Below are 19720 nucleotides of genomic sequence, written 5' to 3'. Positions count from 1 at the left end.
CACCTGCTAGTGAGGGGGGAACAGGGCTCAGAGTAAGACTTTTAGGTCAGAAGCTTGTTTCATAAATTGTCCTGAATATTCCTAAAAATGCAACAGGGACAACACACAGCCTAATTATTAAAACTATGCAAATTAGTCACAGAGTATTTAAAATGATGCCTGTCAATTTGTCTTTACTAGTCAAAGTGATCAGTGATACAGTATAAACAATCCAAAGTGGTTCTATCTGATCGAAATTCACAACACGAAGAAAAAAATTCACGTGAAAGAAAATTAAAAAGTGTATTTTAAAAAATAATAATATATACTTTTGTGAATAATTGTATTGGGTAGCATATTACTAATGCATCTCCTAGTTCTGGTTTTGAAAAAAGAGGGCTATCACGTAAATTAGGGGAGAAACCAGTAGAGTGGTGGAGGGGACTATGGTAGAGAGGAAGAGAGGAAAGGGAGAGAGACGGGTAGGAGACAGACCAAATAATGGTAAATGCATATGGAAGGGTATCACTGAGAATCTCACTATCATGTATAGTTACAATGCTCCAATAAAAATTATTATTTTATAGGAAGAGATGCAACAGGTAGTGAAAGTTTGAAGTTCTGCATTGGAAAAGAACACTTGGAATTCAGTTTCAGTAATAGAATGAAATGATTGCACTTATACTGTTAAAGCAGGATAATAACTTTGAAGAAAAGGACTCTTAAAGATTAAGATTTAAAGATTCTTGGCCTTAAATCTAAATGATCATTTCATCTCTTTTATATCCGCTGCAAATCAAGTTAACAGCACTGAAAACTGAGCTAAGCAAAAATGAGAAAACGAGGGAAAAAGAGCCACTGAGTCTCCTCCTACCTTCATAGACCTCCTTTTGAACTTGGATGACTTCTCTTTCTTGGTAAGACTCTCCCCAGTCCTCCTCCCCTTCGTCGTAACCTTCCTCTCTTTCATAATACTCCTGCCCTTCCTCAAAGTCTTCTTCCCATTCCTCGTGAACTTCCCTCTTAGCTTCGACCTTGATCTCTTCGTAGTCTTCCTCGGGTTCCTCATAATAGGGCTCTTCATAAGGCTCCGTGTACGGCTCCACTTCTAGCTCATCATAGGGCTCGTCCTCCAGAGACTGGATGAAAACCTTCTTCTCCTCGTAGACTGCTTGCTTTCTCTCGTACACAGCTTCCTTTTCTTTCTGAACCTCTTTCTTTCTGGTTATGGTCATTATTTTGACTTCTTCAGCCTTTGAGGATACATCAATAATTTCAGGAGCTAAAAGAAAATTAGAAAATAAAAATAATATTAGCATATTAGTTACATCCATCCGCTTAAGTGAAAATATACACAGTCAAACAGTATCAGGTATCTCCCATCTCATTATTTTACTGATATGTTATGATTTTTTGTATCAATGTAAGTTTTATTTTACTATGATACAAAACAAAGAGTACTTAGATATACTCGACTTTTTATTTGTAGGTTTTTCCAATGTCAAAGATATAGATTCAATAAATGGTATTAAATGAATGTCTCTACATTGTGCTATGTGAGCTCTCTCTAGTTTAGAGAACCCCTAGTTACTTCCCACAGAATGTTTTAATTTTTGATGATTTTATCAAATTTATATTTAACATATTTATTTAATTATATTTAATGTTATTTATATTTAGCTTTATTTCATTGTTAAATCTTATTTAAAAGTCCAATTATTTCTTCAACCCATTTCTTTTTGAACCTGCACTTTGGACTATTAAATATGGCCTGTTGGTCAATTTAATAAAGACAACATTTAAAATTATGCAGCTAAATCAATTATTTGAGTTTTTTAAAAACTCAAATCACCTAAAAGGTAGATGCTACTGGGGATTGAGCCCAAGGGCATTCTACCTCCAAGTTATACCCCCAGCCCTTTTTATTTTTTTATTTTGAAACAGAGTTTCTCTAAGTTTCTAAAGGTTTCACTAAGCTGCTGAGGCTGGCCTTGAACCTGTGATCTTTCTTTCTCAGCTTCCAAAGTGTTGTGATCAGAGGCGGGGGCCACTGTGCCCAATTCAATTGGTTGTTTTTATGCAGCAGACTTAAAAAAAATACCTTTAAGGCAAATATTAATTATATAGTCCTTAATATCTGTGCTAACTACAATTCAAAAGCAAGAAGTTACCCTTCCCTTTGCAGCCACTGCTGCTTCTCCGTTTGTCCCCTGCACAGAGGAGTTTGGCCCTCTGCCTGAGTCTCCTTGTCCAGGGGAGGAGCAGTAACAAGTAGCCATTTTTTCTAACACTAATTTTAATACGGCAGAGGACTGAACAACCTTACAATAAACTTGAGGCCCAATACTTAAAAATAAGAATAGCAGAAATAAAAATCTCAGGAATAAACAGAATAAAAATATTTAATAATTTGTTTACCTTCTGCTGGTATTAAGGTAGTAGGAGGTAGGGGCTTCTTGGCAACCTCAGGAACTTCAAAAGCAAAGCACATGTTTATTTTTAGATTATGCATTGTTTAATGCTTACCAATCTGGTGCATTATCATTAGTCATTTGTATGATGTATGATTACTACGAATATGAGACCCCCTCCAGGGATCATCACAATGTCTTTATAGTTTCTAAATCTAGCTCATTAGAAATGCTACGCCATGCCAGATTCACAAAATGCACAAAGCCTGAAGCTTGATTATAGCTTAAGTTGATTTAAAATCATTCAAATTTACACAAAATGTAAAGAGAATATTCAGTATGTCCCCTGCTAAAGAATAATGCATTTATGTTTTTCAGTGACTATCAAGTTTCCAGATATCTGTGCTTTCTGAGCTTCTTCTTGCTCCACCTTTCACACATGACCACTCAGAAAAAGTCAAAGTGATAAAAGGACCATTGTGCTCCTATCTTCTCCTTCTATTAGGAAGTGGCTGAATTCACCTTAGTCAAATGAGTTAAACTATTTGTTGAAATTTAGTTGTCTAAATGTTCTCCCCAAGATCTTCTAGAATGCATTAAAAATTCAAATGATTTGATGTGATTATCCTTTAGAAAGTATTTTTCCTACACTAACTGACAGATCGGAGAAGCCCGGGAGGACTGAGTTGGGTAGGGGTAGACTGTTGAAATTAGCACCAACCCTGGACCTTTGCCAATGACTTGGTCAAGACCATCTTAGGGACTAAAGCACAAGATCTCCTTTAGGTCACCAGCCAGCGATAACAAGGATTCTCCAGTGATGCTATGGACAGGTGGGTGTAAGGATGAAGCACTATTTTGTGATTTCAAATGCTGACCCTCCACTATTTAGGATTTAAATTTTTGAGCCAAGAGAAAAACATTAGGAGTACTTTTTGACTAATGAATTGCAATACCTTTAGGTGGTGGTGCTTCTTCCTTGGGCTTTGCAACAACTTTTTTGGTATCTTTCTTCACAGCTTTTTTGGTCACTAAAAGAAAAATAAATAAGTTGAATTTTTTCAGAAAAATAGGAAATGAATCAAAACATTTTATTTTTCACATGTTGATGATAAGCAGATAGTCTGAACAGTATTGCAAAGTACTTCAGAAAGTTTTGAACTAGAATGCAAAAAAAAAAATGTTTTGGAGGGAAAAAAATGTGTATTGTGATCTTACATCTTCACTGATTTTTTTTTTTTTTTGGCTGCTAAGAGTTAAAGGTCTCAAAGCATGTAAAACACGGGTAATAACTCTAAGAGATATTGTAAATAGAAGAGGTACACATTTTAATCTTTGTTTTTCTTAGATATAAATGCCAAATTTGTCAAGAGGAAGAAAAGCAAGAGGATTAATAAAGTTAAAATCATTCATGATAAAAATTGTGCATCTTAATATTAATATATTGTGTCCTCTTCATGATTTTTGTGTGATATATATCTTGTCATTGCTATTATTATGTCTTGATTATGGTTACGACTATGACTATGATCTCTCGTATTCATGAATCAATAATTCCTTTAATTTAAAAATATGACTTAATTTCTCAGGTTTCACAGGGGTACTCAACTTAGTTATGTTGTTATTACCATTCAAAGAATAAATCATTTGTTAAGATATGTGATTATTTCTGACAACACAAATATAAAAGGAACCTAATTTTTATGATTTTTGGTTCTTGTTTCTCCTTTGTATATAAATGAGATATGTTTAAATATGAGTTATGAAAATGTTTCTCTTAAGAAATTGTATTAGTGGCCAAGCTAGGTTTTTTTTTGTGTGTGATACTGGAGATGGAACCCAGGGACATTCTAACTCTGAGATAGACTCCCAGTCCTATTTTTTATTATTTATTTTGAAACAATCTCACTGATTGCAAAGGGCCTAAGTAGCTGTGGCTGTCCTCGAACCATAATTTTCCTATTTCAGCCTCCCAAATGCTGGGATTACAAGCATGCGCTACAATGCCTGGCTGAAGCTAGATTTTTTTGTGTGTGTGTGGTACTGGGCTTCCTAGAAACTCTTCTACCTCCGGGATACACTCACAGACCTATTTTTTTATATTTGTATTTGGAAACAGGGTCTCTTACGCCAGCGAGGCTGGTTTCTCCTGTCTCCCAAGCACGGGGATTACGAGCGTGTGCCACCATGTCCGGCTGAAGCTAGATATTTTTTAAAGAATTTTTTTTTGAAACTGGGTGAAAAATAGCTAAAGCTTTAGATATTTATTTTAGTGGGTATTATGAGACAAATATGTCAAACCCTTGGAACTATTACAGTAGTAATGGCTTGGTTATGGCAAAAAAGTGTGACTCCGACATATAGATATTTTTTTCTGACCATGCTAAGAGAATTCTGGTAGCAATTCTGAATGTATAACTCTAGACAGTACCAGGCAATCTATTGTCTCAGTTCAACATTTTTGGTGTTCAATATTAAATATTTGAGATAGGCAACTCTCTGGCATACTTATGAGCTCTTTATTGGTGAGCTTGTGCCTTAGGTACCCAAAATAAATCTGGGTCAAATATGTCAAAGACATTCTAAATAATAATGCATAGTATATATACATATATGTGAGTGTATACTTATATGTAAACATGTGCATATACATACATATATATATATGTACATATATGTATATGTATATATATTCAATGCTGTGGTTTTAACCCAGGGCCTCTCACATGTTAAGAGAATGCTCTACCACTGAGTTACATCTTCAACCCTTAAACTGTATTTTTGTAATAAATAATAAATTTCAAAAAACAGTTAAAATGAAAACTGAGGACGAAACAAACCACAGTTGCAATTTGATTATGAACTTGTATGGTTAATTTCCATAAGCCACACAAGAATTTGGTCCCATTAATTTTTTTGTTATGCATAGTAATTGCGAAAATATGAAACAAGTTTAATGTTCCATTAATGTTTAAGTGATTCCATTAAAATAAAGTATTTTAATGCTAAGCATAGTATTTAGTTTAATGATTTTCAGACTTGTAAGCAAATACACATTTAGTTGATACATGGAATAAACATTTTGAAGACAATACAACTTCTCAACCACTAGAGGGAGAACATGTTCTATTAGGCACTATTTTCCCTGTCAGCCATTGTGAAACCTTGTGTGTGTGTGTGTGTGTGTGTGTGTGTGTGTGTGTGTGTGTGTGTGTATGCATATTTTTAACAGGGATTGAACTCCAGGGCATTCTAACTTTAAGCTATACCCCAGCCCTATTTTATTTTTCATTTGGAAACAAGGTTTCTCTAGGTTGCTGAGAGCCTCATTAAATTGCTGAGGCTGGTTTCAAACCTGTAAATACTTCCTGTCTCAGCCTCCCATGTACTGGCATTAAAGGCGTGTGCCACCAAGCCCAGCCCTATATTTTGACATTTAGGTGCAATACCTTCAATACGTTTTGCTGGTGGCTTCTTTTCTTCAGGTGATGGTAGCAGAAGAGGGATAGGAGGAACAACGACAGGAGGGATTTCTGAAGGAAATAAATGTCATCATCAGTCATCAATAGTATATTTTAGTTTACTGCTCTGTGTAAAGAATTATAAAAAGTCTTATGCATTTCTTTCAGTACTGCAAGGGTGTTGCAGTCCCAATTCATCAATCACAACAAATACAGCCAGCATATATTTATAGTTGTGATTACAGTCTTGCTTTGATTTTTTAATTGCACAGTGAAGACCATGACACAGAAGTGTGTGTCCTGACTTCGTTGCAGTACGGGCATTTGTCCTGTCTTAGTGATGGAGCACTGCTGTCCAAGCCCAATGTCGAGGTGCTGGGTCTTACCTTCTGGCGGCACTGCTCTGATAGGCATGGTTGGGATTGGGACTCTGGAGTCAGGAATGTCTGGAAAGAAATGTAATAAGCATAGAGAAACTGAGAACACATGTCTATCAGATACCAAGGATGGGTTCCATTGTCAGGCATTTCCAAAAGCATAAATATACAAACACAAGTATTCTTTTGTATGCAGCCATGTAGGCAAGTTTAGTCCCTGTGAACATAGTTTCATTCGGCAAACATATCATTTGACGTGATCTTGGCTATCGGCTAAATGGGACGTCATTATCTCTAATTTCCCAGATTCACAACGTTTAACGTTTTATCAAAAATTATTTTACCAACTAATATTTTACTAAAAAGGAGAATGATATTTTATGCATTTTAATTTGGCTAACGCTGAAATCATTGTCAGTGAAGATGGATTTAAAGATAATATGAAAACTTACCGGGAGGTTTCATCTCAAGTTTGATTTCTGCAAAAGAGGGGGAATAAAAGATATTTTTGTGTTTAGAGTTGCCTGAGCAGGCTCTTCGTCTTGCAGACTGCAGCGTGATATTAATCATGTCTCCTCACCTTTCGTTGTTAAGTAGAGCTCTGCTGTACTTCTTGCTTCACCTCTCGGCTCCAGCCGAGCGATGACCGAATAGACACCTAAAGCAAAGAATGAGCAAAACTTTTAGTTTTCTGCAAATAATGCCTCTTTAGTTACATACACATAAATGTTTATTTTTATTTGTCTTTTCCAAAACCAGTATTCTACATATATAGAGTACAAGTGTATATGAGGGTGGAAATATATAAAAACAGATGAAGTTCAAATTATGTATTCACTGGAAGGAAAACTGTCAATGAAATTACCTTCATCATCTGGGGTCACATTGTGGATGGTCATGTAGTGGCAGCGACCATCATTCCTAAAGTTGTATTTCTGGCTCTCGGTCAGCTCTGTTGGTCCTTTGTACCACGTGACGATGGCATCATCAAAGGACACCTCACACTCGAAGGTGGCCGACTGATGCTCACTCACCACAATGTTCTGGATGCGCTTTGTGAACTGAATTGGTTCAGCTATTTAAATACAAAAGGAGTTCTCTGTTAGGTTGCAGAGAAATATCTAAAATCTTCATTATTTTATCCAGTTGTAAAATAGCCAAAGAAAACAAAAAATGCAAAACAAGAACAAAATGTTCTTATCGGCAAAAAACATTTTCTTAGTTTGTAAGTATTTCTGCAGGATCAATGTGGGAAAGTGTAAAAAAATTCCTAAGAGTCCTTAAAACATCTTTATGAGGGAAATGTTAGAGGAAGAGTATAACACAAAAGTTAAACTTCAAAAATCTCAATGAAATGGTAGGTGCTATGCCTATTATTTTTGAGTTAGGTGACCTGAGAGATGGAAGAAAAAAGGAAAATTCCTTAATGTATGTGATGTGCATTCACAAGTATATCAAGGGCAATCACTAAGCCAAACATGAGAAAAAGGGAGGGGGAAGGAATGGGGTGGGAATTGGGGAAGGGCTAAATGAGTGATGTGTGCACGTATGCCTCTACCATTTTGTACTCCATTAAGATGGATGACTACAATGCACCAATAAAAATTTTTTAAAATGGTAGGTTCATAATAGAAGACATATTTGATTTTATAATTTATTCCTTTCTATGAAATTCTTGCCCCAGTAGAATTATCTCATATATGTAATTTTCCATGTGACATAATTTCAAACTCAATAGGAACTGTGTACTTCAAAAATTCAGAGGACTCATTTTAGAGTTTGGAAATCTACTATTTAAGCACATATGGGCAGACACAGGAACTGATCCAATGTGAATGGCAGAGGTATCTTCTAGGAGAATGACCCAGAGGGAGGGCCCTCTAAATTTGTATCTAGAAATCTGGAATTCTGTATATAATAATATCATGAGTACTGAAAAATACATGGTACCCTAATGAGCTGTTTTCACTGAAGAATTTTAGTTAATATTCAATTATTTAAAAAAATGATTGGCACATTAAACTGGATCCTTAATTTTAAAATAATTAAAAATTTTTTAACTTAGCTGGGTGTGGTGGCACATGCCTATAATTCCAGTATTTGGGAGGCTGAGATAGGAAAATCATAGATTTTAGCTCAGCCTTGACAACTTAGATCATGTTTCAAAATAAAAAATAAAATAGGGCTGAGAGTGTAGCTCAGAGGTAGAATTCCCTAGACTCAGTACCATAAAAATTGTTTTTACTTCAAAATATAACCAGGCATGGATAATTATGGTAGAGTAAGTCAGAAAAGTTGAAGTGCTTATGTAAATAAGATGTCATATAATTGTATTTCAAGAACTAAAAATGAGCATTGATAATCGGGTATAGATGCTATGATTACAGCCAATTTTTTTCAGTATAGTTTAAGGGTATTTTTGGGAAATGCCTACAATTAAATAATTTAAAAATGAATATGTTGCTCTTAAATTCTGATATTTCATTCAATTTCAGAGAGTCAGAATGTAGGAATATAATCCTCACATGAAATCAGCATTAAAAAAACAATTGCTAGCTAATAAACAGTATCACTTATGTTGTTATCAATGATAACCACCTCTAAACATATTCCTGTAAACATCATATGACTTATACGAGAATTAGAGAATTTAGACTTTAAGTAGAAATAATCATTAAGAGCCATGCCCCAGTTTAGATTAAAATGTGCTTCTGCTCTAAAAGAAATATGGAAAAGAACTGCCACTTATTGGCATATCTCCCTTTTGGTTTGTGTGAATTTTGAGGTGGAATGAACGCTATGGATCTGTGTGTTGGGAACTGAGAACACAGGAGCCTTTGAGATGTGTCTGATGGCATCAAACAACCTTGTGTTCTGCACAACCTGTGCTGCTGCCCTGTGCAATCTACCATAGCTCTGTCCAAGCCTTTCACCCACCTTCGATTCTGAGCTCTGCTGATGTTTCCAGGTCTCCATGTTTGCAAGTGTACTGACCCTGGTCTTCCGCTCGAACGCCTGCAATGGTCAGTTTGTGAACTTTGTGTTCCACTTCTGTTTTAACTCGACCTTGGGGTTTAAGGATTCTGCCATTTCTGAACCACTCAGATTTCACATTTGGCACGGAAAATTGGCAGGTCATGGTACAAGTCTGGCCTTCTTTTAAAGTAACATCCTGGAGATGTCGTTCCCAGGCAGGCTCTGTGATATAATACACATGTTGTTCAATATCATATGCAGATGTGCTCAAAAGTAAGTTAATCTCACAAGTTCTTTATAATTCATTTTTAACTCACCAATTACAGTCAGTTTGGCGCTTGCAATATGTGGACCACAAACCAGTCTGTAATTGCCCTGATCTTTAAGCTGACAGTTTTTGACCCTGAGTATATGTCTGTCTCCATCAATGGTTATTTCAAATTTATCGCTGGGCTCCAGTTTTTCAGTCCCTTTGTACCATGAGAGCTTGATTTCTGGATAATTGATCTTAATGTCAATTTCAAAGATAGCATCATTATCTTTCAAGACCGTCTGATTTTCAATATCCTTGATCAGAGTGATAGGCTAGGGAATAAAGGATGAAAACGTATTAGTTATTCTTCTTGTAATTCCCAATAGTAATTTGTATACTTTATTATTAGCATAGTGCATTTTACCTCTGTCTGGGTCAGCCTTTGTTGAATAAATGACACAAGTTCCTCAAATTCCTTTTCATCCTTTTCGGACTTCTCTATTTCCTCAATTTCCTAAGAAGAAAAAAGTAATTATTATGTGAAACAAAATTAGAACTATGGAGTGCATGCCTCTCTCCAACTTCCACTGCTGCTCTTTTAGGTTACATTAAGTGATATCCTATCAATGTAGGTTACACACACACACACACACACACACACACACACACACACACACACACGATGTTTCGAGTGTGGATTGTTTTAGGATGATGATGTACACAAAGAATCATACCAATCTATGTGTCTCTTCTTCTTGACTTTGCTTCAGCAGTTCAAATGCTTGAAGGAGACCCCGGAAGTCAGTGATTCCGTACATGCGGGCATATTTTTCATATTCTTTAGGATCAACATTTTTGAGAAGTTCCATGATATCAATCTCTTCTTCTTCCCCAGATCCTTTCTTTAAGGCTGGAGTCCTGAATGAAGTAAGAAATAAATAGAAATAATTTGTCTCCTATTTATTTTGAACTGCCTGTCACTCAAAGAGTATGAATGTCATTACGTTTTTTTCATAGTTCTATGTTATTCATTCAAGAAATGTTAATTTTATCATAATAATAAATGATAAAAAATGTGGTTTAGAGAAGAGGTGGCTTAAGATGAGACTGTTGCTATGAAGTATAAAAATTTGACCCAAAGAGTTTAAGAAAGGAAAGAATAATAGGAGTATTTTCTGTAAACTTTCCAACCAGAGAGCCTGTTTAAAGAATTATAATATAAAAATTATAACACCAATGGGATTTTCTGTGGTATTGGGGATTGAACCCAGAGGAATTCTACCTCTGAGCTATATCCCCAGCCCTTTTCTTTATTCTTTTATTTTGAAAGAGGGTCTCACTAAGTTGCAGAGGGCTTTACTAAGTAGCTGAGGCTGGCCACAAACCTGTAATTCTTCCTGTCTCAGCTCCCAAATACTGGGATTACAAGCATGGGCCACCTGGGCTTGGAAATTTTTTTAAAGGAGTTAATAAAACATGCCATGAAAAAGATGTGCTGGGTGTGGAGGCCCACACTTGTAATCCCAGCATTTGGGAGGCTGAGACAGGAGGATCATAGTTCAAGAGCAGCCTCAGCTACTTAGTGAGACCCTTTGCAACTCAGTGAGACCTTGTTTCAAAATGAAGAATAAAAAATAGGGCTGGGGGTATAACTTGGAGGTAGAATGCCCCTGGGTTCCATCCCCAGTAACCCCCCCCCCACAAAATATGTATAGAAATTAAGTGCTAATTAATTATTTTCAAATACAAATTATATTGAAATGATTGGCAATTATGAAAAATATTTAAAATTGAGAAAAATCATTAGTAGCATAATAAATCATAAATGAAAACAAAAATTTTATACTTAGACATGTACAATTATTGGGCTTTTCTATACATCATTTCCTTTTGTTTAAAAGCTTTAAAATGTACAGTCTTAAAGCTTCCTTATAGCCGGGCGTGGTGGCGCACGCTTGTAATCCCCGCGCTTGGGAGGCAGATACAGGAGGATCGCGCTGGTTTGGAGCCAGCCTCGCTGGCTTAAGAGACCCTGTTTCCAAATAAGAGGTATAAAATAGGTCTGGGAGTGTAGCCCAGAGGTAGAAGGGCTTCCAGGAACCCCAGTGCCACACACACACAAAAAATTCCTTATGATCATTCAGAGACAAATTGTAATGAACCATTGACTCCAACTCTCACTCATATTTGCCTATGTATTTCTGTTAAAATATCTGTTTAGGGGGGGTAGTCCACCCTTCTTGAGATTTCTTTATGAATAAATTGCTACAATGCATGATTTTTGCTGAACTTACTTTTTCAGCATTGCCCTAAGATCACCTTCAATTTTTTCCTGTTTCTTCCTTTCATCCACCTGTAGATTAACATTACTTTCAATTTCACCATGTTTGTTAAATGCCACACATCGGTATAACCCAGAATCGGTTTTTGTGGTATCTCTAATCTCCAGTTTTGCTTCATCGCCTTTTTGATGGATAAAAATGCGACCCCCTTGGTTCAGCTGTCTCCACTTCCCTTTTGTCCATTTGACATTTGGGATTGGATCACCTCCAACTTTTGCAATGAACGTCGCAGTGGTTTCTAAGGAACAATGAAAACAAATTTATTTTAAAAATTATTTTCCAAGGTTGTTTTTTTTTTTCTAAATTGAAATCAGTAGTAAGATAGAGAAATACACACTTTTCACGAAGCACTTACTTTCTACAACTCTGATACTCTGTGGTTCAGAGACGAAGAATAGTTTTCCATCTACTGCTGCCTTCTTAGCTGCTGGAGCTGCAGTTGGTTTTTCTGAAATACACATTTACATATTTTGCTTTTACATCTTAAATTGTAGTAAATATTTCCCCATGTAAAACAGGCTTTAGGTTTGGCAGTGTCATATTATGTACTCTAAGACTCACTACATATATGAGAACAAGTAATAGAAGAGTTAGCTTCACAGAGGTCTATTCCAGTAACAGCTACTGTACACTGAACAATAAGAAAGCTTTACATTTCTAGGCTTGACTTTATTTTATAGATTTCCTGTAGAGTAATATCATTAAGCTACTTTACGGTACATTAGTACAGCACCATTTTTGGAACTGCACTAATTATACATTCTTGGATATACTGAAAAGAAGTTCAAGAACCTGGAGTAATTTAAAGTAATTTGTATTGAAATTATTTCTATTAAATTACCTAATACATCAATTATAATAAGAAGACTATAGGCCAGGCACTGTGGCACACACCGCTAATCCCAGTACTCGGGAGACTGAGACAGGAGGATCATAGGTTCAAAGCCCGTCTCAGCAATTTAGTGAGGCTTCATTTCCAAGTTAAAAAAAAAAAAATGGGCCTGGGGGTATGGCTTGGAGGAAGAATGCTCTTGGGTTCAATTCCTGACACACACACACACACACACACACACACACACACACACACACACACACCATACTATTAATAACTGGTATTTCTAAAAGTCCAATTCCATTCTTAAATTACAATAAGCAAATAAAGGTGAGCAATGGTTGGCTTAATTTGCATGCAGATTTGAGCATCCGTACCTTTAATAGTCACTTTTGATTTGGAAGTGTCACTTCCAGCTACATTTGAAGCTTTGCACACATAGTCTCCCGAATCTGCTTTGGTGACATCCTTCAGTTCCAGCACAGCGGTCCCACTAGCAAAGCTGAAGCTGCATCTGTCTGAAGGTTTTATCTCCCTGCCAGCTCTCAGCCACTGGATGCGAATTGGCTCCGATCCCTGGACATGGCAGCTGAGCTGCACGAATTCCCCTTCACTCGCTGTTACTGGGGAGAGGTGCTGGTCAAACACAGGGGGCTTCTTAGGTTCTGGAATTGAAAAGGGATTTTCATGAAGACCATGAAGGCAAAAAACATGTGAAATTCTACAAAACAAACAAGCCAAGGACACAACAGTTTTCCCTCCAGCAGCAGTAGTGGTCGGAATGGAATATGTGTCATGGGTTATTCTTCTGTGAGACAATAGTTAACATTTGATAGATTTTTTTTAAAAATAAAGGCTTAAAACAAAGAGCCAAGCATGGTGGCACATGCCTGCAATCCCAGTACTTGGGAGGCTGAGACAGGAGAATCACAGGTTCCAGGATAGTCTCAGCAACATAGTGAAACTCTCAGCAACAAACACCCTATTTTAAAATAAAATATCTTTCAAAAAAAGAGTTGGAGGTATAGCCTAGAGGTAGAATGCCCTTGGGCTCAAATCCCAGTACCACAAATAAATAAATAAATAGATAAATAAATAAATAAATAAATAAATAAATATAGAAAAGTAAAGAACAGAGGCCATGTTGTCACAAGTCCCCTGAGCATCTGTGCCCTGATTAAGCACTGCAGACATCGCTGGGGCAGCTGCTATCACATAGCATGGTTTTGATTCTCTCAAACCTGCATAGGCCTGCATTTTCACTGAGTCCTAAAAACTAAGAGCTTATTGGGGAATTCTGCTTGTCTAGAGCAGTAATAATTGCTACATTCTTGGAAAGAAAGCCAACACTTTAGTGAATTGGGAGTCCGGATCTTAATATATCATTTTCTCGGTTCACTTTTAGCTACCTAGTGCAGCTATAGTTGCATTTGAAATCCAATTCCAACCCAAAGGAGTTAAGAGCTGAAGCTAGGGATCAACTGCAAATCAACGATGAAAACATGAACAACATGACAGAAATCAGTGCAACTCAGTGCTATGTGGTTTATTAGACGTTTCTACATATCAAAAGAATAAGGCCAGTATTCATGATTGTGAAAGTTACAACTCTATCTATGCTTTTAAAACACTCTAAGCTTTGGAATCTTATAGAAAGTACTTATCTACTCAAGAGCAGAACCATCATGAATATAAACTACTGCTAAGAAGACATTTTATAAAACATATTGTGTAATGCTATCATGAGTGATAAAATTTGAATTTTATGACAGTTCAGTAATTTTAACCTATTAGTGATTTCAGCCTACTAATGATATTGATAAATAATAATATACATTATTTGTATATTCTGAGATGACTGACCAAAGCATCAGAGTTGATTGATTAATCCCAAGCTGCTCTAGGAAGTGAGCTTGAGAAGTGATTCTGGTGAATCTATACTATTCGTCAATCTGGATAGAACCATATGGTCAGAGAATCAGATAAATATTTCATTAAACAACATAGCATATTTCTTTGTCTCAAATGATGACTATTTAAATACATCTTCTATAATGATAAGTAGTATTTTCCCACTCATCTTTTTGAGCAAATTTTATCTGGGATTAATATTCACTTATAACCCAAAAGCGAAAACATATGTTAAACAATAACTCTTTAGAAATAAACTTAGAAAGAGAATGTTTTCAAATACAGTTCATGGTAAGCAAAGCTAGCATATTATTATGTGATGCAAAGTTTTAAAAACTTTCAAAGTAAATGAGCTTGATTAATATAAACATATATGTATATATATATCATTTGAGCCCACATTTCAAAGTAGGCTTTGACTTCTAACTACTTTTGAGAACCTTAGGATATAATTTAGAAAGTTTAAGAATTTAATACATTTATTAAATGGCATCTAATTTGGGGAGCTGCATAATCAAATTATAAACAATGTTTTATTAAAGATATATGGAATGATGAACCCCAGTTAAATAATGTATATTTTATCCAATATGACAATCTTGTCAAGATATCACATGCAATGCACATGGATATCTAATAGACAGTGAAGTAAAGTACAACTGGCTGGGGCCAGGATAACTCACCTTTGATGACAATTGAAGAAGTACACAGAGCAGAGCCTGCATCATTTGACACTTTGCATGTGTACAAGCCAGCGTCGGCCATACCTGCTTTCTTGACTTGTAGAAGTAGTGCATTGTTCTTGAAAGTGATCTCACAGTTAGAAGTTGGATGTATCTCTACATTGTTTTTATACCAAGCAACAGTGATAGGCTGGGAACCAGCCACACGCCCCTCAAGTTTGAATGAATTCCCTTCTGTTTCTTCTATTGTCTCTGAGAGTTTCTTAGTGAAACTTGGTGGGATCAGCCGCTCTGTAAAAAGTTACAATGAGATATGAAATAGAATCCAGAAACAGGTTATTAATATAAGGCTTTTCAAGAAAAGAAGTCCTATTTAGTTAAAATTAAGACTAACCAATAAAATACAGTATATCAGTGTAGGCTCCTAAATATTTCTGTGTTTGTATGATGAGAATAATTCATAGTCACTTACAGAACCAGAAATTTGTATAAAGAAAGGATAGTCTTAGGTTTAGGAAGGACATACAAAGTTTTAGAAAAATAAAGTTTAAAAATGATCACTTTTTTCTCTAAAAAAATTTCCTTTTAGACATTTTCCTCTTCATTTGCTTAAAAATGTTGTCCTACTTTTCATCCATCATAGTACAAATATTGCAATATTGGTTATACTCCAAAATGAGTACCCTTTGGTGGACCCCATGCGATACCTTTTATATTAAGCTGAGCTGTGCAGGAGTCTTTCCCCACTTCATTCACAGCATGGCAGGTATACTGGCCAGAGTCTCCTTTGTCCACTTTGAGGATCGTCAGGTGGGCGCTGTTTTCCAGATAACTAATCTGGTAGTTCCCACCACTTCGTATCTCTCTGTTGTCCTTGGCCCAGCTGACCTTTATGGGCTGTGTTCCCGTGACGTGGCACTCAAAGTCAGCACTTTCTCCCACCACGGCATCCACAGGTGCCACAGGGATGTCAAAGAAGGGTGGGTTCTTCCCCTCTATGTACAGAGCACAAAAACAAGGTTTCAGGCTTCAGAGCTAGCCCGTCTCAGAGGACAGAACTCACAAAATCATAGCCCTAATGTTGTATTTGATTACCAAAATTTCAATAATAGAAGTTTAAAAATTCACAAACCTGTGAGGATGAGTTTGGCACTGGAAGAAGCAGATCCTATAGGATTTGTAGCTGTGCAAGTGTACTGGCCTGCAAGGCTTCTGTCTGTTTTAAAAATGTTGAGAGTGGCTATATTATCTAAAAATGATGTTTGCACATTTGAGCTGTCTTTCAACGGCTTGCCATCTTTATACCAAGACACTGAGATAGGTTCTGATCCATTGATGGCACATTCAAAAACAACTGGCAACCCAACTGTTTCTTGCACGTCTCTCAATTGGCGAGCAAAGGATGGTGGGAGTTTTTGCTCTGTGGAAACAGGATTTAAAAGCAATGAACACCTCTGGACATTTTTCATTTACCACATAGTCTTCTCACAAACATATATGGGACTTCTATAAATATATCAGAAAGTATTAGTATTACCAGTCCTTGAATTACTTAGAGAAAAAGCATTAAGACTTTTGGAGCAAAAGTTTTTACAGCAAGAGGGGGAAAAGAGTCTTTAATCTAGTAGAGAAATTGACTGGTTAAAGATATGTCTATGGACACGCAGCATATACTTCATGTGTGTGTGTGTGTGTGTGTGTGTGTGTGTGTGTGTGTTTGTGTGTGTATGTGAACACAGGGGCATTCTACCTCTGAGCTACACTCCCAGCCCTATTTTATTTGTTATTTTGAAACAGGATCTCACTAAGATGCAGAGGGCCTCACTACGTTGCTGAGGCTGACCGCAAACTTGCGATCCTCCTGTCTCAGCCTCCCAAGTACTGGAATTACAGGTGTGTACTAATGAGCCTGGTTAGATCCTCCTACAGTTAAAGACGGCCTTCTAGCAATTTGAACGAGACACTCGTGGGTTTGGCTTTTAAAACACAGGGTCACTTAATCTCTTAAATGTTTAATTATAGTGGCAAATGATTGCATGACTCTTCCAACTGCAGATTTCATGATCTTTTTCTGCAGAAGATATAGAAAAAGGATAAGCTGATAATTAAAGATGGAATTATGTAAGCAGAAATTGGGAAGATTATCCTACACAAAAGGACCTCACCAGATACTTTAAATCTTGTTAAAAGGAGCATGAACTTATTCACTTGTAAAGTACTGTAAGCACCTTGAACAGTGAGGAAAGTTGATGACGAAACTTCCCCAACACTGTTTTCAGCTCTGCAGATATATTCTCCGCTGTCTTGACTGTCAACCTGGTTGAAAACCAGTGTGGCAACGTTGTTCCTAAAATGCATTTTGTAGGTAGCGGTGGGTCTCAGTTTTGTATCTCCTTTATACCAGGATACCCCGATTTCAGGGGTTCCGGCAAGCTGGCATTGTAGAGAGGCAGAATCTCCCACAGTCACCTTAACAGGCTCCAGCTGTTTGACAAAATACGGTGGTTCTGTAGCCAAGAGAGAGAATAGGTCATGAAGGCGACACATTGGGATAGGCGCATGCACACAAAGATGTGAATGCATAAGCAGGACAAACCTAGAATCAAAATTTGTGCTGAGCAGGAGTCTTTTCCAGAAGCATTTTCAATGTAGCAGTTATATTGTCCCGAGTCCTCTACTGTGCTACTTGGAATTTCCAGAATTGCTGATTTTTCAGTTGTGGTTATATTACACCTCTGAGAAGGAGTTATATTTATACCATTTTTCTTCCATGTAACAGAAATGGGAGGCGTTCCAGTGAATGTTCCCTCTAGGATTAGGGGCTTTCCTTTTTCTATGCTGTAATCATTGAGCCTCTTTACAAATTTGGCTGGTGCTAGAGTAAGCAAATTGAAAATTATGAAATAAAATGAAATTATGAAATAAACATATATACACACATCCAGTTACCATACGCATGCTTGTTGTATAAGAACAGACAAACCTTTTATGAACAGTTGAGTGGTACAAGAAGCCCTGCCAGCTTCATTAGTAACTATGCAAGTGTATTCTCCACTCTGGGATGTGTCTACATCAAACAACTCCAGTTCGGCCACCGAATCCTCCAAAGACACATTGCACTTGGCCCCTGGGAGTAGCTCGCTGCTACCCTTGAACCAGCTAACGTTGAAAGGAGGTGTTCCTTTGATGATGCTTGTGAAAGTTACATTGGTGCCAGTTAAGACATCCATGGGATCAGGTTTCTGAACAAAAGATGGTGGTTCTAAACACAAAAGCACATATCAGAAAAAGTTTAATATTTGTGAATCGGGAAGATAAAAATGCCCAATAAAGTAGGAAAGTGCTCTGTTTTACTGTATTCCAAACAGACCTCTCACAGTCAAAGGAGCACTGCATTCATCAGAACCAGCCACATTTGTGGCAATGCACGTGTAGTCGCCAGCGTCGGATTCTTCTAGCATGTTCACAGTTAAAGCACAAGTGTTGTCTGTCAGGGTGGTCTGGTACTTCCTGCCACTGCTGATCTCATTTCCTTCATGGAACCAGGAGACAGCGATGGGGGGTGATCCATACACTTTGCACTCCATTACAACAGAGGAGCCTGACAGACCATTTGTCTCCTTCAGTTTTCTTGTGAATGAAGGAGGAATAATTCGATCTGAATGTGATCAGAAAAAAAAATATGACAAGAGACATCAGATATAAAATGGCTTAAAGAAAAAATTGATACCCCTAGATCCAATTTAGCTCTTTTGTAAGAATAGCAAACAATTCCCTATAAATTCACACAATCGAGGACCTAGAGAATTAATCAGCAGTATGTATTAGTTGATTTACTGGGTGTTTACGTATTTTTTGTTGTTTCGAATCATTACAAGGCGAATTATTACAGCATCAGTGGTAGTAAAAAAACACTTTGATCTTATCCAGGGATTAGGTGTTGCTCCCTACCACCCTCTTAGAAATCCCTCTAAAGGAAAGGGATATAACTTTAAAGTCAATTTTGTTCTAAATCTGTAGGTATGCTACTTCTGGTCTCACTGAGTTAGAAGATGTCAGACTCATGTTATGTTGTAGAAGATGACACTATTTCCACATGTAGATGTATGCAAATCAGGAGCCGCGTTACTAAAATGACGAATGAAAGCCCAACCAACAAACCTACCTGAGACTTGAACTGAGGCTGTGCAGCTATCTTTGCCAACAGAATTTTGTACCTCAAAACTGTATACCCCGCTGTCACTGGGGGCCACGTTGATAATCTTAAGGCCAGATACTTTGTTGAAGAAGCTTATTTTGTATTTGCTGTCACTTGTCAGCTCTTTTCCATCCTTAAACCACTTAGTGTTGAGTTCAGGTGTGCCAGTGACGGTACACTCCAAGGTACAGGTGTCGCCTGCGGTGACTTTGATGGATTCTGGCTTTTCCACGATTGCTGCAGGCTCTGAAATGAGATGGAAATTATACTACATTTTAAAAAATTGAAAAATGAAAT

At 36.9% G+C, this 19720-nt stretch overlaps 1 protein-coding gene across 1 annotated transcript in view; it reads right to left on the bottom strand.

Moving 5' to 3' along the window:
• Nucleotides 1-19720, bottom strand: part of TTN (titin) — a gene marked incomplete at both ends in the record, with an annotated part of 282804 nt that overhangs the window by 168977 nt on the left and 94107 nt on the right. The window contains 23 exon segments of the mRNA XM_080689373.1: nt 854-1261; nt 2398-2451; nt 3347-3421; nt 5840-5923; nt 6238-6297; nt 6681-6707; nt 6809-6886; nt 7094-7303; nt 9166-9426; nt 9522-9789; nt 9882-9971; nt 10192-10375; nt 11752-12037; nt 12155-12247; nt 13009-13296; nt 15226-15516; nt 15933-16220; nt 16358-16645; nt 17454-17732; nt 17822-18100; nt 18209-18487; nt 18596-18883; nt 19391-19669. Coding sequence (XP_080545499.1) covers nt 854-1261; nt 2398-2451; nt 3347-3421; nt 5840-5923; nt 6238-6297; nt 6681-6707; nt 6809-6886; nt 7094-7303; nt 9166-9426; nt 9522-9789; nt 9882-9971; nt 10192-10375; nt 11752-12037; nt 12155-12247; nt 13009-13296; nt 15226-15516; nt 15933-16220; nt 16358-16645; nt 17454-17732; nt 17822-18100; nt 18209-18487; nt 18596-18883; nt 19391-19669 — 4737 coding nt within the window.

Source organism: Muscardinus avellanarius, assembly GCF_963383645.1.
Source record: "Muscardinus avellanarius genome assembly, chromosome: 2".
Lineage (NCBI taxonomy): Eukaryota > Metazoa > Chordata > Mammalia > Rodentia > Gliridae > Muscardinus > Muscardinus avellanarius.
This window is presented reverse-complemented; position numbering and strand designations above follow the sequence as displayed.